This window comes from Elephas maximus, chromosome 26 (assembly GCF_024166365.1).
Source record: "Elephas maximus indicus isolate mEleMax1 chromosome 26, mEleMax1 primary haplotype, whole genome shotgun sequence".
NCBI lineage: Eukaryota > Metazoa > Chordata > Mammalia > Proboscidea > Elephantidae > Elephas > Elephas maximus.
The window spans coordinates 20589566-20617462 of record NC_064844.1 but is presented as its reverse complement, the minus strand read 5'-3'; the positions used below and the strand labels follow the sequence as shown (position 1 = coordinate 20617462).

Here is a 27897-nt window from a genome sequence, read left to right as displayed (position 1 = left end):
TATACAGTTCAGATATACGTATGCACACGTATATGTAAATATATATGTACCTATATACATAAATACATATGTATATATACCCATGTATATGCATGCAAAAAATGGACATATGCATGTGAAAGCTGGACAGTGAATAAGGAAGACCAAAGAAGAATTGCCACCTTTGAATTATGGTGTTGCCAGAGAATATTGAATATACCATGGGCTGCCAGAAAAACAATTTGTCTTGAAAGAAGTACAGCCAGAATGCTCCTTAGAAGGAAGGATGGTGAGACTTCTTCTTACATACTTTGGGCATGTTATCAGAAGGGTTGAGTTCCTGGAGAAGGACATCATGCTTGGTAGAGTAGCCGGTCAGCGAAAAAGTGGAAAACCCTCAACAAGATGGATTGACATAGTGGCTGCATCAGTGGGCTCAGGCATAACAACTATTGTGAATGTGGCACAGGACTGGAGAGTGTTTTGTTCTGTTGTGCATAGGGTCACTATGAGTTGGAACCGACTCAACGGCACCTAACAATAACAACCACAGTGTATCTTTTTAATAGAAAAGGTTCTCATTTCAAAGCTATTTTCTCTTCTTATAAACAGTTCTAATAAGCTTCATTATCCAGTTTCTCATAATGTAAGAAATTAGCTTAGAAGGGAGGAGTCTTGTTATAGACCGGCACAGTTAATCCTAACTGCAAACAGGGAAACAGAAAAGCTGTGAAGAAGGAATAGATACTTGAAAATGTAGTACTCTCACTTACTTAATTAGGAATATGATAGCCTCCAAAGGCATTGTTTTATCACAGTGCTTGCAGCATAATCATTAATATTCTCAGTGAAGAAGTGGTTACATTATAATGTATGTCCCTGCTAAGAAGACAATGAAGTAAGTATTCCATTTTAGGAAAATTTACATAAAATTCTTATTCAAAAGGTGCTTAAATGTGTAGGCATTATCTCCTGTGGTGTGAAGCTGGCAATCCAACTCTTAGATATTTATAACACAAGGCGATATATTTGTTTCTGCAAAGGTAGTGTATTTCTTGACAATTCAGAAGACTATGATTCAGTGTGATAAAAGCATTATGAATAGCTATCATTATATTGGCAAAGATTACTGAATATATCAAGGGCTGCCAGAAGAACAAACAGATCTGTCTTGGAAGAAGTACAGCTAGAGTGCTCCTTAGATTGTCTCATGTACTTTGGACATGTTATCAGGAAGGACCAGTCCCTGGAGAAGGGCATCAGGCTTGGTAAAGCAGATCAGCACAAAAGAGGAAGACCCTTAACGAGATGGATTGGCACAGTGGCTACAACAGTGGACTCAAACATAGCAACGATAGTGAGGATGGCACAGGACTGGGCACTGTTTCTGTAGTACATAGGGTCGCTATTAGTCAGAACCAACTTGATGGCACCTAACAACAACATCCTTTTATTTTTAAAACTATTGGATATTAATTTTGCTAGTCACATATGAATTTGCACCTCTAATAAAGGAGACTTCTTTATGCCAATAAATAAATTTAGACTGATGGATAAGAGATTTATAGGCCTCCCTCTCCCCCCCATGAGTTTAAGAACCCTTGAGAGTTCATTTGTGGTTCATATTTTACCCATGAAGACTAGAGACTTATTTTGAGAGAGCCCCCCCCCCAAAAAAAAAAGCGGGGCAGGCGGGGAGAGATACTCTGTTACAAGTAAAAGGAACTAATAGACTTGGATGAAGAGAAGAGTAAAAAAGCCCCCAGAAAATAGATATATTCTATTTACTAAACAGATGTAGTCCTAAGAATTTTATTGTGAATGATAATGTCATGTATCAGAGACAGAAAAAAATACTGAGAGAAGATTTCAAACTAGAAAGAGCAAGAGCAGTGAGTTATATAAAGTTACCTAAGGAGGGAGCTCTGTTCCCAAGTTGTGGTGTGACCATGAGTAACTCACCTGATTTCTCAGGGTCTTACCTGTTTTTTTTTTTTTTTTTTTTTTTTTTTTTTTTGTTTCTAAAACAGTAAATGGTAGAAGTTTTGGGACTCTTAAGTCACTCTTCTAGCTCTATCTATGAATGCAAAGTCAAGTTAGTTGCATCGTACTCTAATATGTTCCTTTATAAAACTGAAACAGTGTTTCCGGAGGAAACTTAAGAAATCAAGCAATTCATTTTAGCTTAAACAAAGCATGTGAGTAACACATGGTACATTCTCATTGTGAAATTCAAATAATACAGAAATACAAAGACTAAAAAGTAAAAAATTTCTTTACCCCACTGAAAAAAACGGCCTGAGGGCAGTGTCTGACCTCCTGTCACTTCACACGGGGAAAGGTCAACAGCCCAAGGCTGATTCCCATGAGGACATGCCTCCTCTCCCTGCCATCTTTACTAATTCTGACACTGACTGTCCCTCCTATAGCACTCTCTACTAGGTTTGATAATTTACTGCAGTGGCCACGCAGAACTCAAAGACCATGTTCACGATTATGGAGTTTATTAGGGAAGTAACAGTTACAATGCAGGCTCAGGAACACTCAGGATACAGTTCTTCCATCAGGATAGCCTCTCCCCAGCCGTGCTTGCAGGCACACCTCTCCCTGACCCTTAGTCTCTGCCCAGAGGCACTCTGCTTCCTCTCTCCATGGACCAGGAAGCCCACCGCGCTGTTTCCTGCTGGCGGTCTCTGCTGCTGGGTATCTCCTGCTGGTCTGTCTTTCCTTGTTGATGGTGGGCTCCTCCTCTCTGCTCTGCAGTTGGCTCTCTTTAAAGGCAAACTGACCAATCCCATTGGTAGGCCATGGTTCTGCTGTCACATAGTCACCTCGGTGGGTGTTACAAGACTGTGGCTAGAAAGGCCACACACAGAAGTAATTAATCCACAGCACCTACCCCCACTTTAGCCTTCTAATCTCACTCTGCTAGCCAGATAATAACCCAACAACTAGTTGGATGTGTGCTTCTAGACCTTCTTCTATGTACATATTTATATACGTATATAAATAAATATAAAATAAACAAAAAACCATGTATTTATGTACATATGTGAATATGTTTTTTGTGTTTATTTTATATTTTAGAAGTGTGGTTTTGGTGGGTGCATGAGTTTTAATGAATTATTCAGTACACATTGTTTTACAACTTGCTTAATTTACTTACTGTCCTGTAGATCTTTCCAAATTTTGGTTATAGATCTACCTCACATTTTTTTGTGTGTGAAAATATACACAACAAAACACATACCACTTGAACAATTTCTGCATATACAATTGAGTGACACGAGTTACATTCTACAAGCTGTACCACCTTTATTGACAACCTTTTCCAAATGGTTTTACCATCTTTAATACAAACTCACTGGCCCCTGAGCTTCCTTTCAGGTTGCTGTTGTCCCTAATTCATTGTTTTTAATTGCTGCATAGTGTACTCTGTGTTGTGAACATGTAGTTTATTTTACCCCACCCATGGACTTTTGGCCATTTCCAATTTTGTGGCAGTAACAAATAGTGCAGTGAAGAAGATCAGTATACAGTATAGTAACTTACTGAACCCTCACTGTGTGCCAGTGCTGTGCATTAGTTCATCTAATCATCACAGCAAGCCTGAGATAAGTACTAATTAGCACCAGGAAATTACATGTGAGGAAACCAGTCACAGAGCTCATGAGTAGCAAACAGATTGACCCAGGCAGGGTAACAAACACCAGAGCTCCTGCACTATTCCACCAGAGCTTTTATGAGGTTTTCAGAGATTCATGCCGCTCGAAAGGTTAGGAGCCAAGATTTTAGACAGGAAAGAATTAAAGAATTTCAGAGCCATCAACTACTGTGCTTCTCTCCATCTCCATTGTGACTGCTTTAGCTAGAGTGATCCTGTAACTGATTGTCCAAACAGGGAAACTTGAGTATGAAAGAGAGGGCATTAGGGTAATAGTTACACTGAGTGTCTTAGTTATCTAGTGCTGTTATCACAGAAATATCACAAGTGAATGGCTTCAACCAAAAGAAATTTATTCTCTAACAGTTTAGGAGGCTAGAAGTCCAAATTCAGGATGCCTGCTCTGTTGTTGTTAGGTGCTGTCGAGTCGGTTCCGACTCATAGTGACCCTATGCACAACAGAACGAAACACTGCCCTGTCCTGCGCCATCCTTACAATCGTTACGCTTGAGCTCATTGTTGCCGCCACTGTGTCAGTCCACCTCCTTGAGGGTCTTCCTCTTTTCCACTGACCCTGTACTCTGCCAAGCATGATGTCCTTCTCCAGGGACTGATCCCTCCTGACAACATGTCCTAAGTATGTAAGACGCAGTCTCGCCATCCTTGCTTCTAAGGAGCATTCTGCTCTAGGAGAAGGCTTTCTCTCTTTGTCAGCTCTGGGAAAAGGTCCTTGTCATCCATCTTCCCCTGGCCTAGGAGCTTCTCAGTGCAGGGACCCCATATTCAAAGGATGCACTCTGCTCCTGGCACTTCTTTCTTGATTGCATGCGGTCCCTCTCCTCACTGCTGGCTTCTTTTATGCCTCAGAAGAGATTGACTCAAGACAAAATGAAATTTTATAGATTGAGTCCTGCCTCATTAACATAACTGCCTCCAGTCCTGCCTCATTAACATCATAGAGATTAGAATTTACAACATATAGGTAATTATATCAGATAACAAAATGGTGGACAGCCACACAATACTGGGAATGATGGCCTAGCCAAGTTGACACACATTTTGGGGGGACACAATTCAATCCATGATACTGAGATAGAATTATCTGAGATATTGTGGTACTGGGCCATTTGAGACCTGTGGATATTTTAATTCTCACCTGGGCCGCCATCACTTTCCATGTGGGTTACTGCTCTCACCCTCATCCAATCCATTCATTCACAGCAACCAAAATGGTTTCTTTTAAATAAAACCTGATTATATCACTCAGCTGTTTAAACCGTTTCCATGGTTTTGTGAAAGGACATATTTTATTCTGTCCTCGTGTGATTGTTGTGAAAGAGCCGTGTGAAATAGCGTTCGGGCACTTAAATTGAGAGTCAAGAGGCCTGTTTTTGAGTTTCAAATATCAAGATTAGTTTGGTGCCCTTGGACAAGTTAACTTCCCACGCAGTTTCCTCAAATATAAAATATAGGTAGTGTGAGGAGGGGCATGAGTTAATAAATATGAATGGTACAGTATAAACTCAGAACATTGTTAGTAGTTACCTTTGTACCTGTTATGCCCTTTGACAAATTGTTGTTGTGTCCCATCACAGTATCTAGCAGGTTGTGGTAGGATTTTTACAAGCTGAACCACCTTTTGTGACTCTACGAGTTTCCCAGAATGGAAACTGTAGTCTTTTTTTTTTTTTTTTTTAAGTCAAAGACCATAAAAGTTCAGTGACTTGCCAAGGGTAAAACGTTGATATTAAAACCTGTGAGTATCAGCTTGGCATTATAGCCTTATAATCTTTGCACTAGGTCCTGCTGCCTTCCCAGCAGAATTAAACAGGTTCTGTGTTTATGGTAGTCATATAAATATTTATCTCTGATTGTAATTTAAAGATCTAATTCATATGTTAAGAAAGATTTAGAAAGGTGTATCCATATATTTTACTGACTTAATTGAGAGCTTCAGCTTATAAGTCATGACTTGCAAAAAGGAAATTTACTAGGTTACATGATAAGTTGGGAGGGCTATTAGTGTAGCTCTCGGAATTGAAGGTAGAGAGAGCTACAAAAACTCCAGGACTGTCGGGTCTAGAACTGGAATTCTGCACACTGACAGCCCTAGGCCTACATCCTCATAGCTGGTGAACTAAAAAAAAAGGTGGATGTCACCTCCCTCTCTGGAAAACTTGAGAGGACTCCGTTTGGCTTAGTCTGTATCTTGCCACCCACCCCGTGGTAGTATTAGATTGAATTATATGAAATTACAGACATTCGGCCATTTTCTACCAACAAAAAAGGGCCATTTCATATGGCTCATATGGTGTGGGGGAGGGGAGAATAAGGCATCATAGACTGACAGCCCTAATAGAACTTTAAGAAACTGTGGCATTCCACAGAAGAGAGCTTCTGTTACCAGGAGAAGGAAAATGAGAATGCATCCTGGGCAGTCAAAAATAATAATGTCCATAGTCTAACACACTTAAAAAAAAAAGCATGGGTGAGCTAGAATTCAACTGGACCACCATGGTAATGAAATAGACCTCAAATATAAAAAACTTCTAAGGTGAGAGACTGAATTGTTCTTACCAATCTTTTCCATAGGCTTTTCAGGGCTGGACAGATCTGCCTTTTGTGTAACAAATGTGCCCAGAGCTCTCAAATTACACCTTTTGTGTTTTGTGTTATGTGTTAAGCATTTACTGAATGTTAAACGTGTCCCAGGCACCTTCCTTATAGCAATCCTTTTTAAACATGAAGAAATTGAGGCTCAAAGAGATAAAGTAACTTGGCTAAGATTGTACACCTAGTTAGTATGGAGCTAGAATTCGAAGTCTAAATTGAACATACAACCCAACTTCTCCTTCTATACTGGTACTTCTTAAATATTGTCCTTGAAATACCTCTAAAGACTGAAGTAAGTACATGAATATTCATGGAAGGTCTGTAGGCATGTATGATCTGAATTAACAAAAATATTGTTATAGATGTTGTGGAGTTGTGTCCAACTCATAGCTACTCTGTGCACAACAGAATGAAACACTGCCCAGTTGTGTGCCATTCTCAGTCACTATGTTTGAGCCCATAATTGCAGCCACTGTGTCAGTCCATCTCATTGAGGGTCTTCTACTTTTTGGCTGACCCTCTCCTTTACCAAGCATGATGTGTTTCTCCAAGGACTGATAACTTCCTTATAACATGTCCAAAGTGCATGACACAAAGTCTCACCATACTTGGCTTCTAAGGAGCATTCTTTCTCTACTTCTTCCGAGACAGATTTGTTCGTTCTTCTGGCAGTCCATGGTATATTCAGTATTCTTCACCATGAGTCAGATGATTCTACATTTTGAATTGTCTTAATCATTGGTTAACAGATTTCAGTATCGACAGTCAGGAGTGTCTTCATTGGTCCAACAAATCTTACTATTCACTAAATACTAATAGAAAAAGATAAGAGTGGAAAGTATATGGGTCTTTTGTGCTGTTTATGATTTGTTTATGTGAAAGGTTCCCTAAAAAAAGTTTTCCGAGATTGTCCTAGCTATTGTCTTTATAACTCAAGGCCCAGTTAGTGTGTTTTGTGAGTCTTTGTGGGTCCTTATGAGTCCAGCTCCAGCTGGGTCACATTCTTGGTGCTCAAGGACAGGAAATAATGGCTCCAATATTATCTCCTAAAATCATTCTCTCTTTCTGATCAGAGATTGGAGATAGTACTTCTGTGATCAACACCCGGACTTAGCTGGGCTCCTAGATGGTGGCCACGGCAGGCTCTTTAAACTCACGGTGTTGGTTTTCCACTAATTACCATCTGGCTCTTCACCAGGATCTTAAGGGCGATGTTCCCATCAATTGCATTGCCAAAATGAGCAGACTCAGTGTACATCAACATTTTAGCCTGAGGCCTTCTTTTGCCTTAAAGTGTATGAGACAATAGAAGATTAAGTTTTATTATGCCTAATACTATCAGGATACAGCCTAAGAATATTACTATCCCTTACAATAGTAATCTCACCCATGTACTTATTCCCGATGCTACCTATCATGGATTGAATTGTGTCCCCCCAAAATAACTGTCAGCTTGACTAGGCCATAATTGCTAGTATTGTGTGGTTGTCCACCATTTTGTCATCTGCTGTGATTTTCCTATGTGTTGTAAATCCTTCCTCTATGATGTTAATTAGGCAGGGTTAACAGCAGTTATGTTAATGAGGCAGGACTCAATCTACAAGATTAGGTTGTGTCTTAAGTCAGTCTTTTTTGAGATACAAAAGAGAGAAGCAAGCAGAGAAATAGGGGACCTCATACTGCCAAGAAACAAGAGCCAGAAGAATAGCTTGTCCGTTGGACCCAGTGTCCATGTGCTGAGAAACTCCTAGACCAAGGGAAGATTGATGACAAGGACCTTCCTTCAGAGCTAACAGAGAGAAAGCCTTCCCCTGGAGTTGGCACCCTGAATTTGGACCTCTCGCCTCCTAGACTGTGAGAGAATAAATTTGTTGGTTAAAGCCATCCACTTGGGGTATTTCTGTTATAGCAGCACTAGATAACTAAGACAGGAACCAACCAAATAAATCTGGTGTTTGTAAGGGTGGTACAGTGTGTAACCAAATAGGTCGCTGTCTAATTTTATGTATATATTGCTTTACTTCTTCTGTGTTATTTATCCAAATGCAACAGGAGGTATTTGCTACAGTACAGACTGCCTTCTTGGGCTAATAAAAAATCTAAGGCTACTCTGTTATCTCATGTCACCTTGGATAATGAGATAAGAGATCGTTGTGCTTCCATCCCACTAGCAACTTCATCTGCTCTTCGTCTGTTGAGGGAACATTTTGATAAGAAAACTAATCAAGGTGATACTATAAAAATAGGGAAACTTTGGCCTTGGAGAAATTTTTCATTATTTTAATCATATATATTAGCTTTTATAATTGTAAATTAGTTAAAATAGCTATGAAAATCTTTACAGAATTAATGTGTCTAAAAGAGAGAGAGTCTCCCATCGCCCCAGTTTTCCTTATATTTAAAATTTTTTAATCTGGTACAGTTTTTCTTACTTGTCATTGGATTCTTTCTCAAGCAGTTTAGTTTAAAAATATTCCTTTTTTTATTTTAATAGATGATAGTATTTCTGCTGCAAGCACTTCCGATGTTCAGGACCGCCTGTCAGCTCTCGAGTTACGAGTTCAGCAGCAAGAGGATGAAATCACTGTGCTGAAGGCGGCTTTGGCTGATGTTTTGAGGCGGCTTGCAATTTCTGAAGATCATGTGGCCTCGGTGAAAAAATCGGTCCCAAGTAAAGGTAATTAAATGTGTGGTCAAGTTGGAAGTGTTTTGCTTTTTGCAACATTTTCTTGGTAATAAAATATAAAACTTAATGTATTTTACCAATGACATCAAATTGGGTATATAAAACTGTATTTTCTCTTTTGGATTGGTTATGATTGTAGTTTGTTTTCCATTTCCTTTTTTTTTATTCTTAAGAAATTCTGTCAAGTTGATTCTTTATTATTTTAAATTGGGAATTTTTGTGTAATCTCACTGATTAATCATTTCCATGCTTTTGTGCCACAGCGTTTGTATGAATTTAGTATTTTCCATCTAGAAAATAAACTTATTGAGGGCAGGAAATGAATCTTCTTTTTGTGTCTCACATAGTTCTTACTTCACATTGTATTTTGAACATAGCAGGTGGGCACTCGCATACATTTATTTTTTTAATCAATGTTGTTATCATTACAGAAACATTAAATTCATTATAGTGAAATAGCTTCATTATTGCAAGTAGCCCTTCATGCCCATTAGTCAGCAGGATCCTGAAGAATTTCATTTAAATTCTGAAACTTACTGCCAACCCCAGTACAATAGGAATTCTAACTTCTACATAATAGGGGTGTTCATAAAACCAAAAACCAAACCCAGTGCCGTCGAGTCGATTCTGACTCATAGCGACCCTATAGGACAGAGTAGAACTGCCTCCTAGAGTTTCCAAGGAGCGCCTGGCAGATTCGAACTGCCGAACCTTTGGTTGGCAGCCGTAGCACTTAACCACCACGCCACCAGGGTTTCCGAGGGTCTTCATAGGTTGAGAGAAACAGTCACCAAGACCCCACTGCTCTGAGTTTCGAACAGATGTAATGTGTGTGGCCTTTGCCTTCCTCCACCCACCCAGAAAGAATTTAAAATGTTTTCACATCAATCAGACAGCTCAGCATATCATTTCAGACACCTCACCGGTTTCTAGGTGGAGTGGGTGGGGAGAGGGATGATTATCCCTATCACGGCAGTGAGAAAAGCGAGGAGGCCTGTTGCCTTTCTACGCACTGCGTGCAGCACTTAAGTGCAAATTATTAACCTGGGGGGAGTCTTATGTAACTTCCAGGTTCTAGCTGCATAGAAGATAGTACCAAAAAAAACAAACCAAACTCGTTGCCATCAAGTCAGTTCTGACTCATAGCGACCTTGTAGGACAGAGCAGACTGCCCCATAGGGTTTCCAAGGAGAGCCTGGTGGATTTGAACTGCCAACCTGTTGGTTAGCAGCTGTAGCACTTAACCACTATGTTAACCAGAATTTGAGGTGCAGATTTGGAAGCGTATGAGTTCAGTTTCTGAATATTCAGTTTGAGGTAGATTTGAAACCCTGGTGGCGTAGTGGCTAAGTGCTACAGCTGCTAACCAAAAGGTTGGCAGTTCAAATCCACCAGGCGCTCCTTGGAAACTCTGTGGAGCAGTTCTTTTCTGTCCTATAGGGTCGCTATGAGTTGGAATCAACTCAACGGCAAGGGGTTATGTTGTATAAAGCCAAAAACCAAACCCCGATGTGAATAGATAGGTACGTATAGACAGTTGAATTACAGGTCTAGAGCTCATGCTCCTCTTGGCTAGGAATTAGAATTTGGGAACGTTCAGCTTGTGAATGATAGTTGAAGCCACGGAAACAGGATGTACAATGAGAAAAAAACTCAAGATAGTTCCATTGGGAGCCCGGACATTTCAATATATAGCAAAGAAAAGAGTGATTCATGCTGCCAGCTGCTACAGAGAGGTCCAATAAAACAAAGACCAAGAAGTGACCACTGGATTTGGCATTTATGAGAACATTAGAAACCTCCCCAAAAGCAATTTTAGTGGAGTTATAGGATTGTAAATCAAATTGCAGTGCTTCGAGAAGCAGTATTTTGAGAAGCAGCAGATGACAAGAATTGTGGGATTGAGGGCAGCAAATATAGCCACTCTTTCAAAACACTTGCCTATATATGGATAATGCTGCCTTGGACTTTATGGTGCCTTTTCTCTAAAAGTCTCGAAACAAGTCTGGATAAACTGTCTCATCTTGGTTTTCTAATTGTTTTTGTTCGTAATTCCTTTGTCTTCAAAGTGAATCTAGGATCAGTTTTGTTTATGGCACTTTAGTGGAGAATTACCTGGTCCTAGAGCCTCAGAGCCACCTGGAGCTGCTACGTTGGAACTTTTTCTTTCTACGTAGTGCTGACTTTTTAAAATAACGTTATTAATTAGAGGGATAATAAGTTCCTTTCAGTTGATTATAAAATTCTGCTTCCTAAGTATACTTTGACAGTTCATGTAGTTACATGTTGAAATGAGGTCCACTAGTGATTATTCTTGGGATCACTTTGTAACCTTTGGACACAAGCTTTAACTGCTGTCTGTAAAGTGGATTGATGAGGGGATTAATTATACAGTAATCTGGGGAAGTGGTTACAATGAGCATCATTCATTGTTAGAAATTACTGGATTTCCCTTTAGTGAAGAAAAACTGCCTGTCCGATTATGTATTCTTATATTAATACTAAAACATCAAGAGAAACATTTAAAGCTTTGTTAATTTTATTATTGGCAACTTTATCTTAGAGTATTTCTGGTGTACCATAGAAAGTAATTGGAAAAAAAATATTAAGTGACTTCTCAACTGTCAGCATTTGTGTACAGGCTAAAATAGATCAAATATCATTTTTGACATTAAACAGGATTAATATATTAATGGTACTAATATTTGGAATAAACATTTTAAGCAAAGTATTTTCAAGTAAATGAGTTTCCTTTTTTTTTTTTTTTTTTTTTTAATGCTTTTAAAAGCAATGGCTCCTTCTTAGGGATTTTTTTTTTTTTTTTTCCTCCCTTAAGAAGTAAAGCTGTTTCTGATACTGTGGACAATTTTCTCTAATATGTGAGATTTTTGGCCAGCTGTGAAATTATAATTCGTAATATTTACCTTCAGATAAATTACCGACAGGAAATAATCACTAATATCTTCTTAAGATAATTAACATTTCTCGAGGAATTTTCTTTAGCAGTGAGACAGGCTCTGTGGGTAAATAGGGTAGAGCCTTTTTATGAAGCTGTAGTTAACAGGATAAATTAACTTCCTTACTGATGAAGGCAGCTATTATATAGTTTTCTGAGATGGTAGTGATGTGGGGGGACATGACTTGGCTTTTCAGTACGGCTAAAATTAAACAGCAATAATCCGTGTGCTAATGGCTTAAGGACCTTCTTAGAAGTACTGCTAGTCAATAAATGCCCGAATCAGAAACACACCTACTTTTGTCATTTCAGTATTTTTAGTTCCCCAGTGTGCCAGCAGTATTGAAAGCCAATCCCCATTTGTTTCGAGTATATCATGCCATATTACTTAACTGAGGTAGAAAGTTTTCCCAATCGTTTTTAAGGTGGTCAGTCATTTAAATTTCTCGTATACCATGTCCTCTGTCAGAGAATTCTTTCCTTTTGACGGCATATGTTCATAACATATGCACCAGTTGCAACTGAATCCCTGCCAAAAGGGGGAAAAAAATTACCTGCACTTTGGAACAAAAGGGAAGGAGCAGAGAACACTTTGGCAGTTTTAACTGCCAGGAAGACAGATTATGTCGCAGCTGGTGCCTGGGAAACCCATTAGGACCTCTTGGGGAGACCAAATGAATGTAATTTGAGAGTAGCCCAGTGGCACTATGTGGAGACAAGCTGTTAGTGCACGGTGATATAAAAGTAAAGGAGTCAGATTTATCTGAAGGTGGGAAACCAGGCATTTAAGCCAGTGCACTGCTGGTAACCAAAGGGGAAAAAAAAAAAAATTTTTTTTTTTTTTTTTTTTTTTTTAGCGTAAATTGAAATGTTGAGGATGTCAGTTCTCTAAAAGAAACATTTCTAATTATGTAGAATCTAGGGTAGTATACAGGCACAGATTTGTATCATTTGATCTTACCCCAAGTGACATCTGAAAGAAGCAGGGATTATATCAGCTTTGCTGTAAATGTTGATAAGTAAAATGCATTCATCAGGTTGGGAAGGTGTGAATTTCCTTGGTGGGACCTTTAGGCTAAAATGACTCATAATTATGGTAAGGGATAGGAGTGTCTCATTATTTTGACAAAAGCTCAAAGACTTCTAAGCAGCTCTTTGTATATAGAAGGGTATGGGTTGGTATTGCATCAGATCAGGTAGTAATTACCATTTATAAAGTTCCGTTTCTCCATGAGAGTCAAATATGTCCTTGGTCATCCTCACTGAGGATATACTTTTAAAAAATTAGTGGTCAGGAACTGAAGGGATTAAGGGTGCATCTTCCTGTGAGACAGGATGAAAGGAGAATTCCAAATGGAGAGGGTAAAATTTGATGGCACTTGTGTATGCCTTGATCTTCTCAAAGGATGAAGCAAGGTAAACTACAGAAATTGAGAGGAGTGGCTGGAAGTTTAAAAATGCGAAGAGAGTGGAAGAGGTATACACTTGGAACCAAAGGCTGTTTATTGTTTATACCCTTCCCCTGATCATAATTTTGCCCATCCTTTAAGGCCTTAGGCATTACCTCCTGAAAGTGATCTATCTCTTTGTCTCTACCTGAAATTATTTTAATTTATGTCTCTTCTGGCATGTATATTATTTGTTGCTTCTGCTAGATTATGAATTATTTGAAGATGGGCACAGTTTCTTGTTAATATAGTTAGCCTTGGAATAACTCAGTAAATGCTTATTAAATGCAGGAGGGGAAAAAAATTACAGAAACAGGAAGGAATGATGAATGAAAATTGCTCTTTTAAAGGGATGGACTGGAATAAATGCAAGAATAAGAGGATATTACAGATGGGGTAACAAGGATTTCAGATTGGAGCTTTTGAATGTAGAACTGTTCCCAGTGCATTACTTTGTAAGTCTAGAGGACAAATGAAGTTTCTTAGGATTTGGAACTGTGTGGCTGAGGTATCAGAAAGTTCTTCTCTTTGGGTCTGTCATCAAGGACTATAAACCATAGTGATCAGTTTGCTCATGTTATGATAAAATAAGGTAAAGTATAATAGTTATTGTTGGGCCCCAACCCTGACATTGTGATAATTTACCACTGTGATTAAAACTAAATTAGTACGTTTCTGGTTTTTAGTCTTTTTTGTTACAGACTTTGAACCTAAATTTCTGTTATTTCAGCCACGTAGCTGCTCAGAAAGAGAACTACTTTCATACCTTTGGCCCCTGGAGGTCACTGTTTCCAGTCTTGCAGTCTAGACCTTGAGAGGTTGATTGCTCAGGCTTTATAATGTCCAAGCCCCGAAATATGGTTCCCTTATAAAATATTAGACATATATATATGTCATAAATTTGTGCACATTCAGTAATCAGTTCCATGTTCCTTCCTCCCAGTTAGTTTCTAATAGTATAAATTTCAAAGGATATACTTTAGACTTCCCAGCTGGAAAACAAACGTTCACGTACAATTTCCCCCCCCCCCCGCCGCCCCCCCCACTTTACTTAATTCATTCTCTCTACACCCTGGGAGATCATTTACTCTTTTACCCAAATGCTAAGGATTCCCAGTACTAAGTGTTATCTCAAACTGTAAGAGAAAATGACCATGAAAATCTTGTTTTAGTCTCTTCTTGCTGTTTTATATAATTACCTGGGGACCCTGGTGAATGAGAAGATAGATAAGTCAATAATTATAAAACTGTATGATAACTGGAGCCCTGGTGGCACAGTTGTTAAGTGTTTGGCTGCTAAGCAAAAGGTGGGCAGTTCAAATCCACTCCTTGGTAACCATTTGGGGCAGTTCTACTCTGTCCTGTAGGATCGCTGTGAGTCACAAGTGACTTGATGGCAACAAGTTGTTTTGATGTGATAACTGGCATAAAAAAAAAAAAACATAAATTTAGGGTGTTATGGGAGCAGCTAGAATAAATAGCCAACTCAAATTGGGGTTGAAAATTCCTCAGCAACAGGGTTTTTTTTTGTTTTATTGGCTCTGATTCCCAAATTCTTATGTATATTGTAGACTTCTGCACTTCAGAATTATCTGTTTACTTGCTAGATTGTTCCACTTGTATGTTCTTCAAATTTCATAAATGTGACATGCTCCAAAACTGAACCTGATATCTTTTAAGTCTTGAATATTTTTTAAAACTGCCTCTTCCTTTCCATTCATGCTCCCCAGCTCTTGTCCCTGTCATCTTCTGCCTAGACTGCTGCCTTGAAATCTGCTTTTCACATAGCCAGTAGAGGAATTCCTTTAACATACAAATTGAACTAAGTCTTTTTTCAGCTTAAAACCCTTTAGTTGTTCTCTACCCTCTATGGGTAAAGTGTTTGTGATCTACTCTTGCTTACTGCTTCCTCTCCTCTGTGGACTCTGTTTTCTCTTGTTCTACATTCTGCCCACATTAAAGAGCTTCTTGTCCCCTGCCACCCTCCTCCACCACACACTTTGCTGTTGTGTTCTTCCCATTCCATTACACATCCTGCCAGCTTAGAATAGGGTCCAGATACCACCTCCCTTTCACCTGCCTATCTTTCACTTATCCATTAAGACTTCGTGCTGTATTTCTTCCAGGAAGCCTTTCTTGAGCTCTGTGCCCCTGATCATCCTTACAGGATTGTTTGTCCTTTCTTTGTACGTCCATGATACTCTGTTGATTTCACTCTTTTGCTGTACTTACCACATGTTTTCATTGCCAGTGTAGTTCCCGTGCGAGATTTTGAACTCCTTGGTGTCAGTGGTTGCCATGTTCACTTTTGCAAACAAAAGGCTAGGATCATAATAGCCCCTGAGTAAATATTTGATGGGTGGATGGATGATGAATACATGTTAGCTTAGGCAGGTAGTGGGACTAGTGTATGCCAGAGAGAAGGACCATCCAGGTGCAGAAGCATAAGGAGTAGAAGTGTTTAGTTTAGGAGTTCAAAATAAACTGGAGCACAGGGTCTGAGGTTGGGAGTGTCAAGAAATGAGCCTGGACTTGTAGGTAGGGCCCATAGTGAAAAATTTTGTATGTCTTGCTAAGGAATTTGGTTTTTAGCCAGAAGGCAGTAGAGGGCGATTAAAGGATTTTAAACTGAGGAGTAACAGGCAGATTTACAGTAATTCATTAATCCTGAGATGCCAATATTTTTCCATTATAATGTCTCTGGAATTGCAGTGTATCTTACGATTGATGGTGCGTTACAGCTCTAATAGGCAATGCTTTTTTCTTTCTAATGGAACTTAAAATTATGGTACATATTATAATTGAGGACATAAAACGTACAGCATGTTTTAGAAAGACCATTCTGGCATACTGTAGAGGATGACTTCAAGCAGAATAAAACTGCAAGAATGGAGAATAGGGGGAAACTGAACATAATCCAGAGGAAAAATTAGAGGCAGTAGTGGTGAAGATGTATTTGTTTAGTGAGCCATTCAGATATTGATTAGGTGTGTTCCATGTGCCAGGCATGGTGCTAAGCCTGGTGATACATACAGGAATCACAAAACAAGCAAGGTATGTGTCCCCATAGAGTTACATGGAGATAAGGACCGAAAGAAATAAAGGGGATAGTGAGAGAGTAAACTAGGAGAGGCAGTTTAGATAAAGTGATATTGAAAGCTTTCTTTGAGGAAGTAATAATGAGTTTAAGTTTCAACTTGAGGGATGGAGATGAGCGTTCCAGATGATGCAGAAGCTAAGGTGCAAGAAGGATAGGTAGGGAGAAACAAATCCAGGAGTTATTAAGGTCATATCTGCCCACCCCCCAAAAAAGAAGAACCTTGACTCTTAATCTCACACCATTTACAAAAATTATAGAAAATGGATCGTGAACCTCATTGTAAGTGCTAAAACTATAAAACTTCTATAAGAAAACATAGGAGAAAATCTTAGTGACCTTGGATTTGGTAAAGATTAATTAAAACCACAGGATGCTACTGCACACCCTCCAGAATGGCTCAATTAAAAAGACGCCATTCCAAGTATTTGCAAGGATATGGAGGAACTGGAACTCTTGTATACTGTTGGCGGGAATGTGAAATGGTACAGCCACTTCGAAAAACAATTTGACAGCTTCTGAAAAAGTTTGTTGTTGTTAGTTGCCATTGAGCCAATTCTGACTCAAGGCAACCCCATGAGACCACATGTGTATGGAGTGGAGGTGCTCCATAGGATTTTTAAGGCTGTGGCCTTTTGGAAGCAGATTGCCAGGCCTGTCTTCCGAGGTGCCTCTGGTTTGGTTTGTACTATTATCCTTTTGAATAGTAGCTGAGCACCTAACCATTTGGGCCACCCAAAGACTCCTTCCTAAAAAGTTAAACGTTCACTTACCATAACCAAAGAAAAACCAAACCCAGTGCCGTCGAGTCAATTCCGACTCGTATTTACTCCAGCAGAATATAAGTGTATATCCACACAAAGACTTGTACACTTAGGGTCATTGTAGCTTTATTTGTAGTAGTCAAAAGGCAACCCAGATGTCCATCAACATGTCATTTGGACAAAATATCCGTGTGTGACGGGATAAGCAAACTCCGGTATATCCATACAGTGGAGTAGTAGTCAGCTATAAAAAGGAATGATCTACAGATATACTTATCAACTTGAATGGATCTCAGAATAATTATGCTGAGTAAAAAAAGCTAGGCAAAAAATACATACTGTATTATTCCATTTATGTAAGATTCCAGAAAATCCATGCATCTATAATGACAGAAACTAGATCAGTGGTTGTCTGAGGACAAGGATGAGAGAAGGGAAAGATGGATTACAGACAGGGAAACTTTTGGGGGTGATGGATATGTTTATTAGCTTGAGCGTGGTGATTGTCTCACATGTATGACCAAAAAAAAAAGCTCGTTGCCATTGAGTCGGTTCCAACTAATAGCAACCTTGTAGAACAGAGTAGAACTGCTTCATAGAGTTTCCAAGGAGCGCCTGGTAGATCCGAACCGCCAACCTTTTGGTTAGCAGCTGTAGCACTATAACCACTACGGCGCCAGGATTCCCCTGCGCCATCGAGGTTTCCAGAGCTTATTAAGTTGTACACTTTATAAATGTGCAACTTATTATATGTCGCTAATATCTCAATAAAGCTGGGGGGAAAACCCAAATCCAAAAAAAAAAAAAAACTTTTTAATGAACCAACAAAGAACTTGGCCACCCATTGAATGGTGGCAGTAAGGAAATGGAGGGATTAAAGCTGACTCCCACTTTTCTGGTTTGTACAATGATTGGATGGTGATATCCTTCACCATTATAAGGTATGTTATAGAGTAGCAATTTGAACTGTTTTGGGACGGAAGAGGCACATCACTTCATGGGGAGATGTCCAATAGCAATTAGATATACTAATATTGAGAAGAGTATGAAGTGACGAGAGCTGAAGAGCCAAGATACACAGGCTGGGCAAGAGAAGAAGAGTAATCAAATGAGAGTGAGAAGAAATGGTTAGAAAGCTACAAAGAAATTCAGGCAAGGAAGATGTCCTGGGAATGAAGGGAAAAGGGTGTTAAGTCAGGAGCGATTCGATGCTGAAGAAAAGTTGAACAAGGTAAGAAATGAAAAGTATCCATTGAATTTAATGTCAAGTCATTGGTGACCTTGGTAAGAAAAATTTCTGTAATGTGGCTAGCGAAGTTGTAGAAGTTGAGATGCAGAAGGTAAAATATAGACTGCTGGCTGAAAAGTCTACAGGCTAGATTGGTCTTCAACAAAGATATAAAGGTAGGTTAGAATCAGATGAGCTTTGAATGAGATAATGAACATGAATTCTACCAGCAATGGATCATTACCAAAGATAATTGATTAATTTTTAGGTTTTAGTCAGGTTTTTAATATTATACAAATAACATAACAACATTAAAGAATTTTAGAAGAAAAGTTGACCCAAAATTTTACTGTATTAGTGTCGTATTTTTCTCTTTCCATCAAAAGCTTTAACTTAACTCTTTCTTAGTCTGTTGGATATATGGTTGCCCATGCATTTTTTCTGACTCTCAGGTTTCTTGGGAGTCTACTTTTCCTGCTAAAAGTATTGCTGCCCTCCAATGGGGAATTGTGTCATGGTGAAAGACGAAAGAAACCTTCACTGAAGCAAAACAGCTGGGGTATGACCCTTAAATGTGAGGTAGTGGATCCAGGAAGTATGATTGGGTAAAAAGTTTGTATTATTTTTCTCTCGTGCCCCCAGATAAACTTTGTGAGCATATTTATGGTTTCCTGTGTGATAGTTAGGGAGCCCTGGTAGGCTTGGTTTTGGGGTATGTGTGTGTGTGATATTTGGAAAACCAGAGGTACCCCCTGTAACCTAATGGAAGGAACCCCACAATACATCCTGCCTCCCATGACCGGTTGGACAGATGGGCACCCACTAATTCTGGCACCCAAGATTTGTGGAAACCATGTATTCCCACATATTTTTTAAAATCCATATTACCAACCCAAAATTGAAACACAGTTCATGATTTAGCATCCTTCCATTAATGAAAACTCACAGTAACGGGGAAAAAAAAAAAAGGCAGAAAATAATTGGACCAAGAAAGAACTGGGGAGCAAACATGATCAAACTGATGTCTCAGAAAGACAAATCTGACAGATTGGATAGGAGGGGCAAGGCAAGGGTTTTAGACGAAGGTGAACCATGACAGTACAGAACAGAAAGATGGAGATGCCCTGAGTGACACACAAAGGAGAACCCACAGGATTTGAGAGGGTAGCTGGTAAGGGGAGGGAGTCGGAAACAACTGATTTATAACTTGAATGACAGAATAGATGAGGCACAGTGCCCATTATCTGCTCCTAACCCACCTTTATGCCTTTGTTGGAGATCAGTCTTGCCTTCTGATTGCCGAGACCCATCCCCAACCTGCTTCTGAAGGATACTCTTTCTACCAACTGTTTTTCTTTCCCCTCTTATAGCTCTTTTTTCACACTCTGTCTTTGATGACTGTAGCTATCCACGCTAGCCAAATACTTGGAAAGTTACTCTCTCATGTTAGGTGGTTTTATTATTGTAAATCAGAAGCACCTGAACTAAGTCATATACCCTCTTGGCAGGAGGAGGGGGGTAATCCAGGTGGGGGAACACAGAGACTGAATTCAAATGGCAATATATTTATATGATTTAAAAGTCAAAATCAAGGTTTCGTTTCTGATAATGGCTGAATAAGCTCCTTTATATTTCTTTAACTATAAACTTGGCCGTTCTTACAGCATGGGATTATTTGAACAAGATTGGAAGATTTTCTGCAAAGTTTTAGTTACCATTTTTTTTTTTTTTAATTTTTTCTTCACAGTAACATTTTAAGAAATGATCGGTTAGGGTTATATCCTGGCTCAGTCTTCTTATAGATATATTAGTATTCAGAAGAGTATATTTTGTAATTGGTACCCAAAATTTTACCATAAACTTGAAATTGCTGAGCAAGGAACCAGCAGTCACATCACTATGAATATAAAATGTCAGTTTAGGTAGAAATTCTAAGTTTAGACTGATAAACTATTTGAAGCATTGGTGAAAGAATGGTAAAAAGTACCTGAAATAATATTTTTAAATAATATTCAAGAGCAAGTGAAACAACTGTATTATGTGTGAAAAGCAGAGAGAGAATTATGTATATGTGTTTTGAACAGTGCCAGGATTTGTTGGTGTTTAGGCATTAACAGACCCACATATTATTAAATTGCACATGCGTTGCAGAGGACTATGATTACTCCTCATGTAAATTCTGACCCTAATCTTAATACTTAGAAGCTGAAGGAATTATCCCGTTTATACTTACTGGGAATGTAATTAGTACGCTTGTTCCTGTTGGAGACAGTTGCTCGCTTTGAGTGTATAAAATACAAGGTCTTCTTTCTTCTTGAGAGAAAGGTAAAAGGGCATGAAGAACTCTTTTCTCTCAATTTATATATTTGTTTATCAGAGAGGGCTTGACATAACTTAAACAGGAAATCCGCAGGTAACTATTGATCTATGGCCTGTCTTACTACTGCATCCAGTTGTTCAGATATTGAACATTCGTACATAATTCACTCCTGCCAGGCTTAACATTGTGTGTGTATGTTGGGAGAAGAGAGGGATCTGATAAATAAAATAAAAAATATCATTATCATTTGTACTTCAGTCTGGTGTAATTCCAGAATTTCTCCCATGTTGTTCTCCTTCACAAGTGACTACACATCAACTAAACCCAGTGCAGGTTCAGTTTAGGCTGAAGATTTGTCATTTTCAACGTATAAAACCAAATCCAAACCTGTCGCCTTTGAGCTGATTCTGACTCACAGCAACCCTAAAGGACAGAGTAGACCTGCCCCACAGGGTTTCCAAGGAGCGCCTGGTGGATTCAAACTGCTGACCTTTTCGCTGGCAGCTGCAGCTCTTAACCACTACATCAGGGTTTCTTTCAACATATAGTACTTGATAATTTTCAGTACATACAACGTTTTTGAGATCTGCTTCTTTGCTCATATGAGTACCTTCATTTTTCTATTCCATTATTTTTTAAAAACGTGTAATAAACATTCAGATAATTGCATAGACATTTCTACGTGAGTAAACTCCATGACTGGCTAAGTAAATGGAGACTTTCTGTTGACTGAAGAAGGCCTCAAAAAATGGCCAATCGAAGCATGTCTTGTCTTTTCTGAGTAAGCATCTGGGAATGGAGAGCCTGCTGAGACTGATCAAAACTATCACTGCCATCTAGTCATGTGAAGATGAATAATTCACGGGATAATTCGTAAGATATCTTGAAAGCATTTGAAGATATGGACAGTGTCTTAGTTCTCTAGAGAAGCAAAACCAGTAAAGCATATAAATATATGTATATATAGAGAGAGATTTATATCAAGGAAATGACTCACTCAGTTGCCGAGGCTGGAATGCCCCAAGTCCGTGGGTCACGCATCTCCTGATGCACATAGCCACAGGCTCTGGAGAACCCAAGTTGGACAGGTCGGAGGACAGGACCCTTCTTCACAGGTTGTGAAGATTGATGAATCCCAAAGATTGACAGGCAAGACCACAGGTAAGCTGCTCGCTCAAGTCCCAAGAACCAGAGATCAGATGAACAGGAGCCAGCTGCAGGATCCAGAACGAGCAAAATCCCACAAACCTTGCCAGAATATACATTTATATTCAATGCAGACCACACACCCAAGGAAGCTCCCTTTCAACTGATTGGCTACTCACACTATCATGGAGGTGATCACATAATACCGAATCCCATCATGGAAGTGATCACACCATCATATGACTATCAGATCACTGAGGATCATGGCCTAGCCGAGTTGACACACAACCTTAACCATTACAGACAGTAAGTCTAGGACTTAGAAATATTGAGATGAGGTTTGGGGCATTAGAAGAGAGCATGAGAAGTGAATTACAGACTCTGTATGTTGTTGTGGAAACCCTGGTGGTGTAGTGGTTAAGAGCTGCAGCTGCTAACCAAAAGGCCAGCAGTTCGAATCCACCAGGCACTGCTTGGAAACTCTATGGGGCAGTTCTGCTCTGTTGTATAGGGTTGCTATGAGTCGGAATCGACTCGATGGCTACAGGTTTGGTTTTTTTGGGTTTATATGTCACTGTGGAGCCCTGGTGGTACAGTGGTTAAGAGTTTGGCTGCTAACCAGAAGGTTGGCAGTTCGAATCTACCAGCTGCTCCTTGGAAACCCTGTGGGGCAGTTCTGCTCTGTCCTATAGAGTTGCTATGAGTGGAAATCATTATTGTTGAAAAATTGATTTTAGTTCTCTGTATCAGAGCAGTTATCCTCAAACTGCTGTGCATAGGAATCACCTGGAAATTTTGTTAAAATGGAGATTCTGATTTAGTAGGTCTGGGGTGGAGCCCAGGAATCTGCATTTTAATAAGCTCCCAGGTGATGCCCAGGCTCATAGTCTAGGGACCACTCTTAGGGTAGCAAGGCTTAGACCAGTGGTATCAGAACTGTAGTGCACATCCCAGTTACCCAAGGGTTTGTAAAATATGCGTATCCCTGGGCACCACCTCAGAGACTAGGATTTAGTAGCCCAGGGGTAGGGCTTAAGAATCTGGATTTTAAACACATAATCCCTTGTGATTCTAATATGGGTGATCTATAGACCCCACCTTGAGAAGCATTACGTCAGCCCAGTATTTCTTAAACCACATTTCATAGCACGAAACAGGTATTTTAAGGAAAGAATTCTCCGGGGATGTACGTTTGGAAAACACTGGGTTTAACAGGTTTATTTACTGCAGGATCTCTAAGCCTTTCATAAATAATATCTATTATTTCTAAGCAGAAAATCTAATATATAGCATTTCCCTGGGGTCATCTCTTTTGGGAAATGTGTCGAGGAACCTAATGTTCGTTGGAGCCTGCTTTGGAAAACAGTGCTCTAGACTGGAAGACGATAGGTGTTAGGCTAGAAATAGTATAAATATTTTGAAGAAAGAAGGAAGATAATTGTTCAGAAACAATCTAAAAGGCTGTAAAGAGAAAAAAAAAATGGGATGTAAAAAAATATATAAATTATAAAACTGGTTGAGTTTAAGGAGTTCTCCTCAGGCATGACCCAAGGCAAATATAGTGGGGGTTGAATCTTGTAATTAGCAGATTTCGAAAGTGAATTGGAAACAGTATTTACCATTATAGATGCTTGTATGTCGATACTAAATAACTTTGAAGAGTGAATAATAATTGGAGTTTGTGTTTCTTAAGTTTGCCATTTTAACCCAAGTGAATAAGGAGGTGCGTTTTATAAATATCACCAAAACTTGACTACATGGGCCTTCACACTGGAATATGGTTGTGGGAAGACTTTATTGTTCAAAAGAAAAAGTCTTTCAAGCTTCTCTTGCACAGTTTACGTTGTGACCTATACACACATGGCTGTGTATATTTTGACTCAAACAAAGGTTTCACAAAACAATACTTCTCTAGTCCCTTCTTCCTTCCCTTCCCTTCTCTCTCTCGTCCTCTCTTTTTTCCTCCATCTCTTCCTTCCTGGTACTGGTTACAACCCACAAATGGGCTGTGACAGGCAGTTTAATAACACCAAAAAGATGTTTACCAAAATGTTCAAACAGATTCAAAATAAATTTGAGAGCGGAGACATCCTGATTTGGAAAACATAAAAAGTAAAAAGGATGGGAGTAATATTTCATATTTCCCAGTTTCTAAGTCCCATTTACTTTATGACACCTATATACCCAAAAAAAAAAACCCATTGCTGTCTAGTCGATTCCGACTCATAGCGACCCTATAGGACAGAGTAAAACTGCCCCATATGGTTTCCAAGGGGCACCTGGTGGATTCGAAATGCTGACCTTTTGGTTAGCAGCTGTAGCTCTTAACCACTACGCTACCAGGGTTTCCGGCATCTATATAAGGAAGCCTAACCCTGGTGGTATAGTGGCTAAGTGCTACGGCTGCTAACCAAGAGGATGGCATTTTGAATCCGCCAGGCGCTCCTTGGAAACTCTGTGGGGCAGTTCTACTCTGACCTGTAGGGTCGCTATGAGTTGGAACTGACTCTACGGCAGTGGGGTTTTTTTTTTTTACTTTTTTTGGGCGGGGGGGATTTTTTTTTAATAGGTAAAATGGAGACTGAAAATCTTCGGAAGAAATTGATCATTTTAGAGTTCAGAAAATCACTATAGGAATATTAGGCATAACTGGTTGTATACTTGAAGCTTCAGGAAAGAAAGAATTTAAATCATTCTAACAAAATATCAGTTAGGCTCATTAGTTGGCATATATGTTGCTAATAGAAGAAGCCAACCCTTCAACTCCTAATTTGTGTCCTTCTTCATGTTCAAAAGAATGATCTTGAAATCGCAAATGGCAGAGCAGATAACACAAAGAAAAATTTAAGCCCCCCTAAAGAGTGTGCCACCCAGTTGCTCGGCACCCACTTGTACTAAGAAAACTTGATGAAGCAATTTCTAAATCGTACTAAATAGTTTCTGAGAAATTGAGTATGGAAGATATGAAAAAGATTGGGAATCAGAGTACCATTGGTTAATATTTGGAGAAATACTTAATACCTCCTGGTTCAGGGCTGCTTGATAATGAACTGGATTGAAGTCTAAGTGAGGCACCTGTTCCTTTGACCTTGACTCTAGAGGCTAGTGCTGTGGAATGGACCCTGTTGTAGTCTATCCAGTTACGAGTGACAGAAGATAGCACTGAGCCTGGCCAGTATGCGCGTGTGCAGCAGGCCCTGTCTAGTCTTGACTTTTAAGTCACCATGACTTGAAGAGATTAAATTTACACTCCATTACAGGATTAACCTTAGAATATTTTTCCACCAATAATTTTGTGTCATTTACATGGTAATTCGAAGCCATGCCCAAGATGAGATCAAATAATATATCTTTCCATATATGTTATTCTGATTCATACTTCAGGGTAGAGCACCTGTGTCAAATTCTTAAGTAGGATTAGCAGACAAAATACAGCACGCCAGTTAAATTTGGATTTCAGATAACAAATAATTTTTTTAGTGTGTGTTACACTGATGTATACTCATTGTCTGAAATTCAGATGTAACTGGGCATCCTATATTTTTATTTGCTAAATCTGGCAATTCTACTGTTAAGGTATCTTTTAACTCTGAAATTGTAGCATTGTGAAGCCCTGTGCTTTTGCAGCCAGGATCAGATTTTTCCTCATCAGTATTCTTCTACAACTAATCTACCTTTCCGTTAATAATAGCCGCAGCTGTTGACATTGTGTCTGCAAAAACATGACCTTTTATCATCGACAGTCTGACCACTACCTTTTCTCACCATTTGGGTATAGTCTCTTTGCTGAGTTTGAGATTTCTGTAATATGTTGCCTGTAACCAGTAAAAGATGAGGTCAGTGAAAGCGTAGCTCAGATGGCTCATTTCTTCTGAGACCTAAAAAGATGTGAGGGTAAGATACAAAATATAATGCACTATACAAATAAGGGAAAGTATCATTCCTTTGATGGTGCATGCATTGGACTGCATTTTGCCTGTTAACAAGAAATTATGGCATGTATATTACCACCAAAAATAAAATGCTACTAAAAAAAAAAGTACTGTGTTGAGAGCGGAAAGGCAAATTCTTGTAACCGGAGCTCTGTGTGCCAAATTTGTCCTTGTGAATTGATAACAACAGGCAGTCCCCAGGTTACCAGCGTCAGGTTTACATACAGCTCTTACATACTTGACCTTTAATGTTATATAAATTTGCTCTCACTTTGAAACTAAGGAACCAACCCCTGCTAACAACAAATTCTTCAGCACAGCCACCCTCACGTGCAGCTTTTAAATCATTGAAAAGGCTTTGAGCATTTTTTTGCACTAAAATGAGGCCAAATAAGAACCATATGTACCTGTTCTAACTTACCTGCAAATTTGACTTAAAGACACACTTAGAGTTGATCTCGTTTGTAACCCGGGGACTGCCTGTTGTTTGGTGCAGACACTTGACTCAGGGCCCGCTATCCGAACAAATCGACCATGGTTCTCTGTATTTAGTATAAGTAAAAGTTGTTTTCAGGGTAAGCGCCGGCCTTAACTTTCTTCTACCTAATTTTCTTCTCTTTCTTTCAGTGAGACAGGAGAAATGATATGGGTTTCTCTAAAAGAAACACACATGTCTTCTTTTCTGCTTGTCTTTCATTCACACATTTGTTCACTTGAATTAGTTTCATAAAAGTTTTCTTGCATTCAGTAGGTAATTTTCTTTGAAAATGAAATTTGTTGTGCATAAAAATACTTTTACCACTTGATCTCTGACAGTTTGCCTTTTTTTTGGATCACCATTTCTTGAATCTTCTTTTATATTTGGCTTGTTTTTAACTTGGCCTCTGAGCCAAGAGATAAAGTTGTACTGTTCACTTTAAAATCATCTAGATTGTTCTTATTAGTAATTGACAAATGGTATGATTTTTAGTTGATGGCATATGCTGTTGAAAAGAAATTTTATTATTTTAGCTCACTCAATAGTCTTCCGTAATCTGCTTAAGTTATTGCCTTTTTGTATAGAAACAGTAAATTATTTTGGCAGGGATAAATTACTGGCATAATTTAAAAGCATTACGGATTTTATTTGAAGACTTTGAAGTAAAGCCTTTGTTGTTTCTTTATTAAAGCTGGAGTTTCTCTGCTATTAAACATGTTATCCTTTCATTCTGTTCCCTTTCCATGGTCACTCAGAATGTGCTAGGGAAATATTTTTCCATTTCTAGTAGCAGTTGTTTCTATTGTTGAATTTTAATTAACATTAAAGTCCGTTTATTTGCTAAATCTTCTATCAATTCTGACTTAGAATTTATTTGTCATATCTGTAATGTATAGCTTTACCAGAGTGTCTCCTCACATGTAAATTCTACCTTGTAAAATATTTCTGAAACCTTGAAGACAGCTTCAGGCAGTTATAGTTTTACTTTTGCATTCTATTACTTTGGAAAAAAAAAAGTTTTTTTTCTATTTGTAATAAAAAAAATTCTATTAATGTTTCTTCATATGTTGAATGCTTTTAAAAATTATTACTGGGGGACATCTAGGTCAACTGGCATAACATAGTTTATAAAAGAAAATGTTCTACATCCTACTTTGATGCATAGTGTCTGGGGTCTTAAAAACTTGCAGGCAGCCATCTAAGATACATCTATTGGTCCCATCCCACCCGGAGCAAAGGAGAATGAAGAAAACCAAAGACAAAAGGAGGATATTAGTCCAAAAAACTAGCGTACCACATGAACCACAGCCTCCACCAGCCTGAGCCCAGAAGAACTAGATGGTGCCCGGCTACCACCACTGACTGCCATGACAGGGATCACAATAAAGAGTCCTGGGCAGAGCGGGAGAAAAATGTACAACAAAACTCAAATTTGCGAAAAAAAAAAAAAAAAAGACCAGACTTACTGGTCTGAGAGAGACTAGAAGAACCCCCAAGACCATGGCCCCCTGCTGACTCAGAACTGAAGCCACTCCCAAAGTCCACCTCTCAGCCAAAGATTAGACAGGTCTATAAAACAGACAACC

At 39.0% G+C, this 27897-nt stretch overlaps 1 protein-coding gene across 3 annotated transcripts in view; it reads left to right on the top strand.

Moving 5' to 3' along the window:
* Positions 1-27897, top strand: part of EML4 (EMAP like 4) — a 201343-nt gene that overhangs the window by 87894 nt on the left and 85552 nt on the right. For all 3 annotated transcript variants that reach the window (XM_049870526.1, XM_049870524.1, XM_049870525.1), the window contains exon 2: positions 8751-8933. In XM_049870526.1, coding sequence (XP_049726483.1) covers positions 8751-8933 — 183 coding nt within the window. The remainder of the gene's footprint in view (positions 1-8750; positions 8934-27897) is intronic.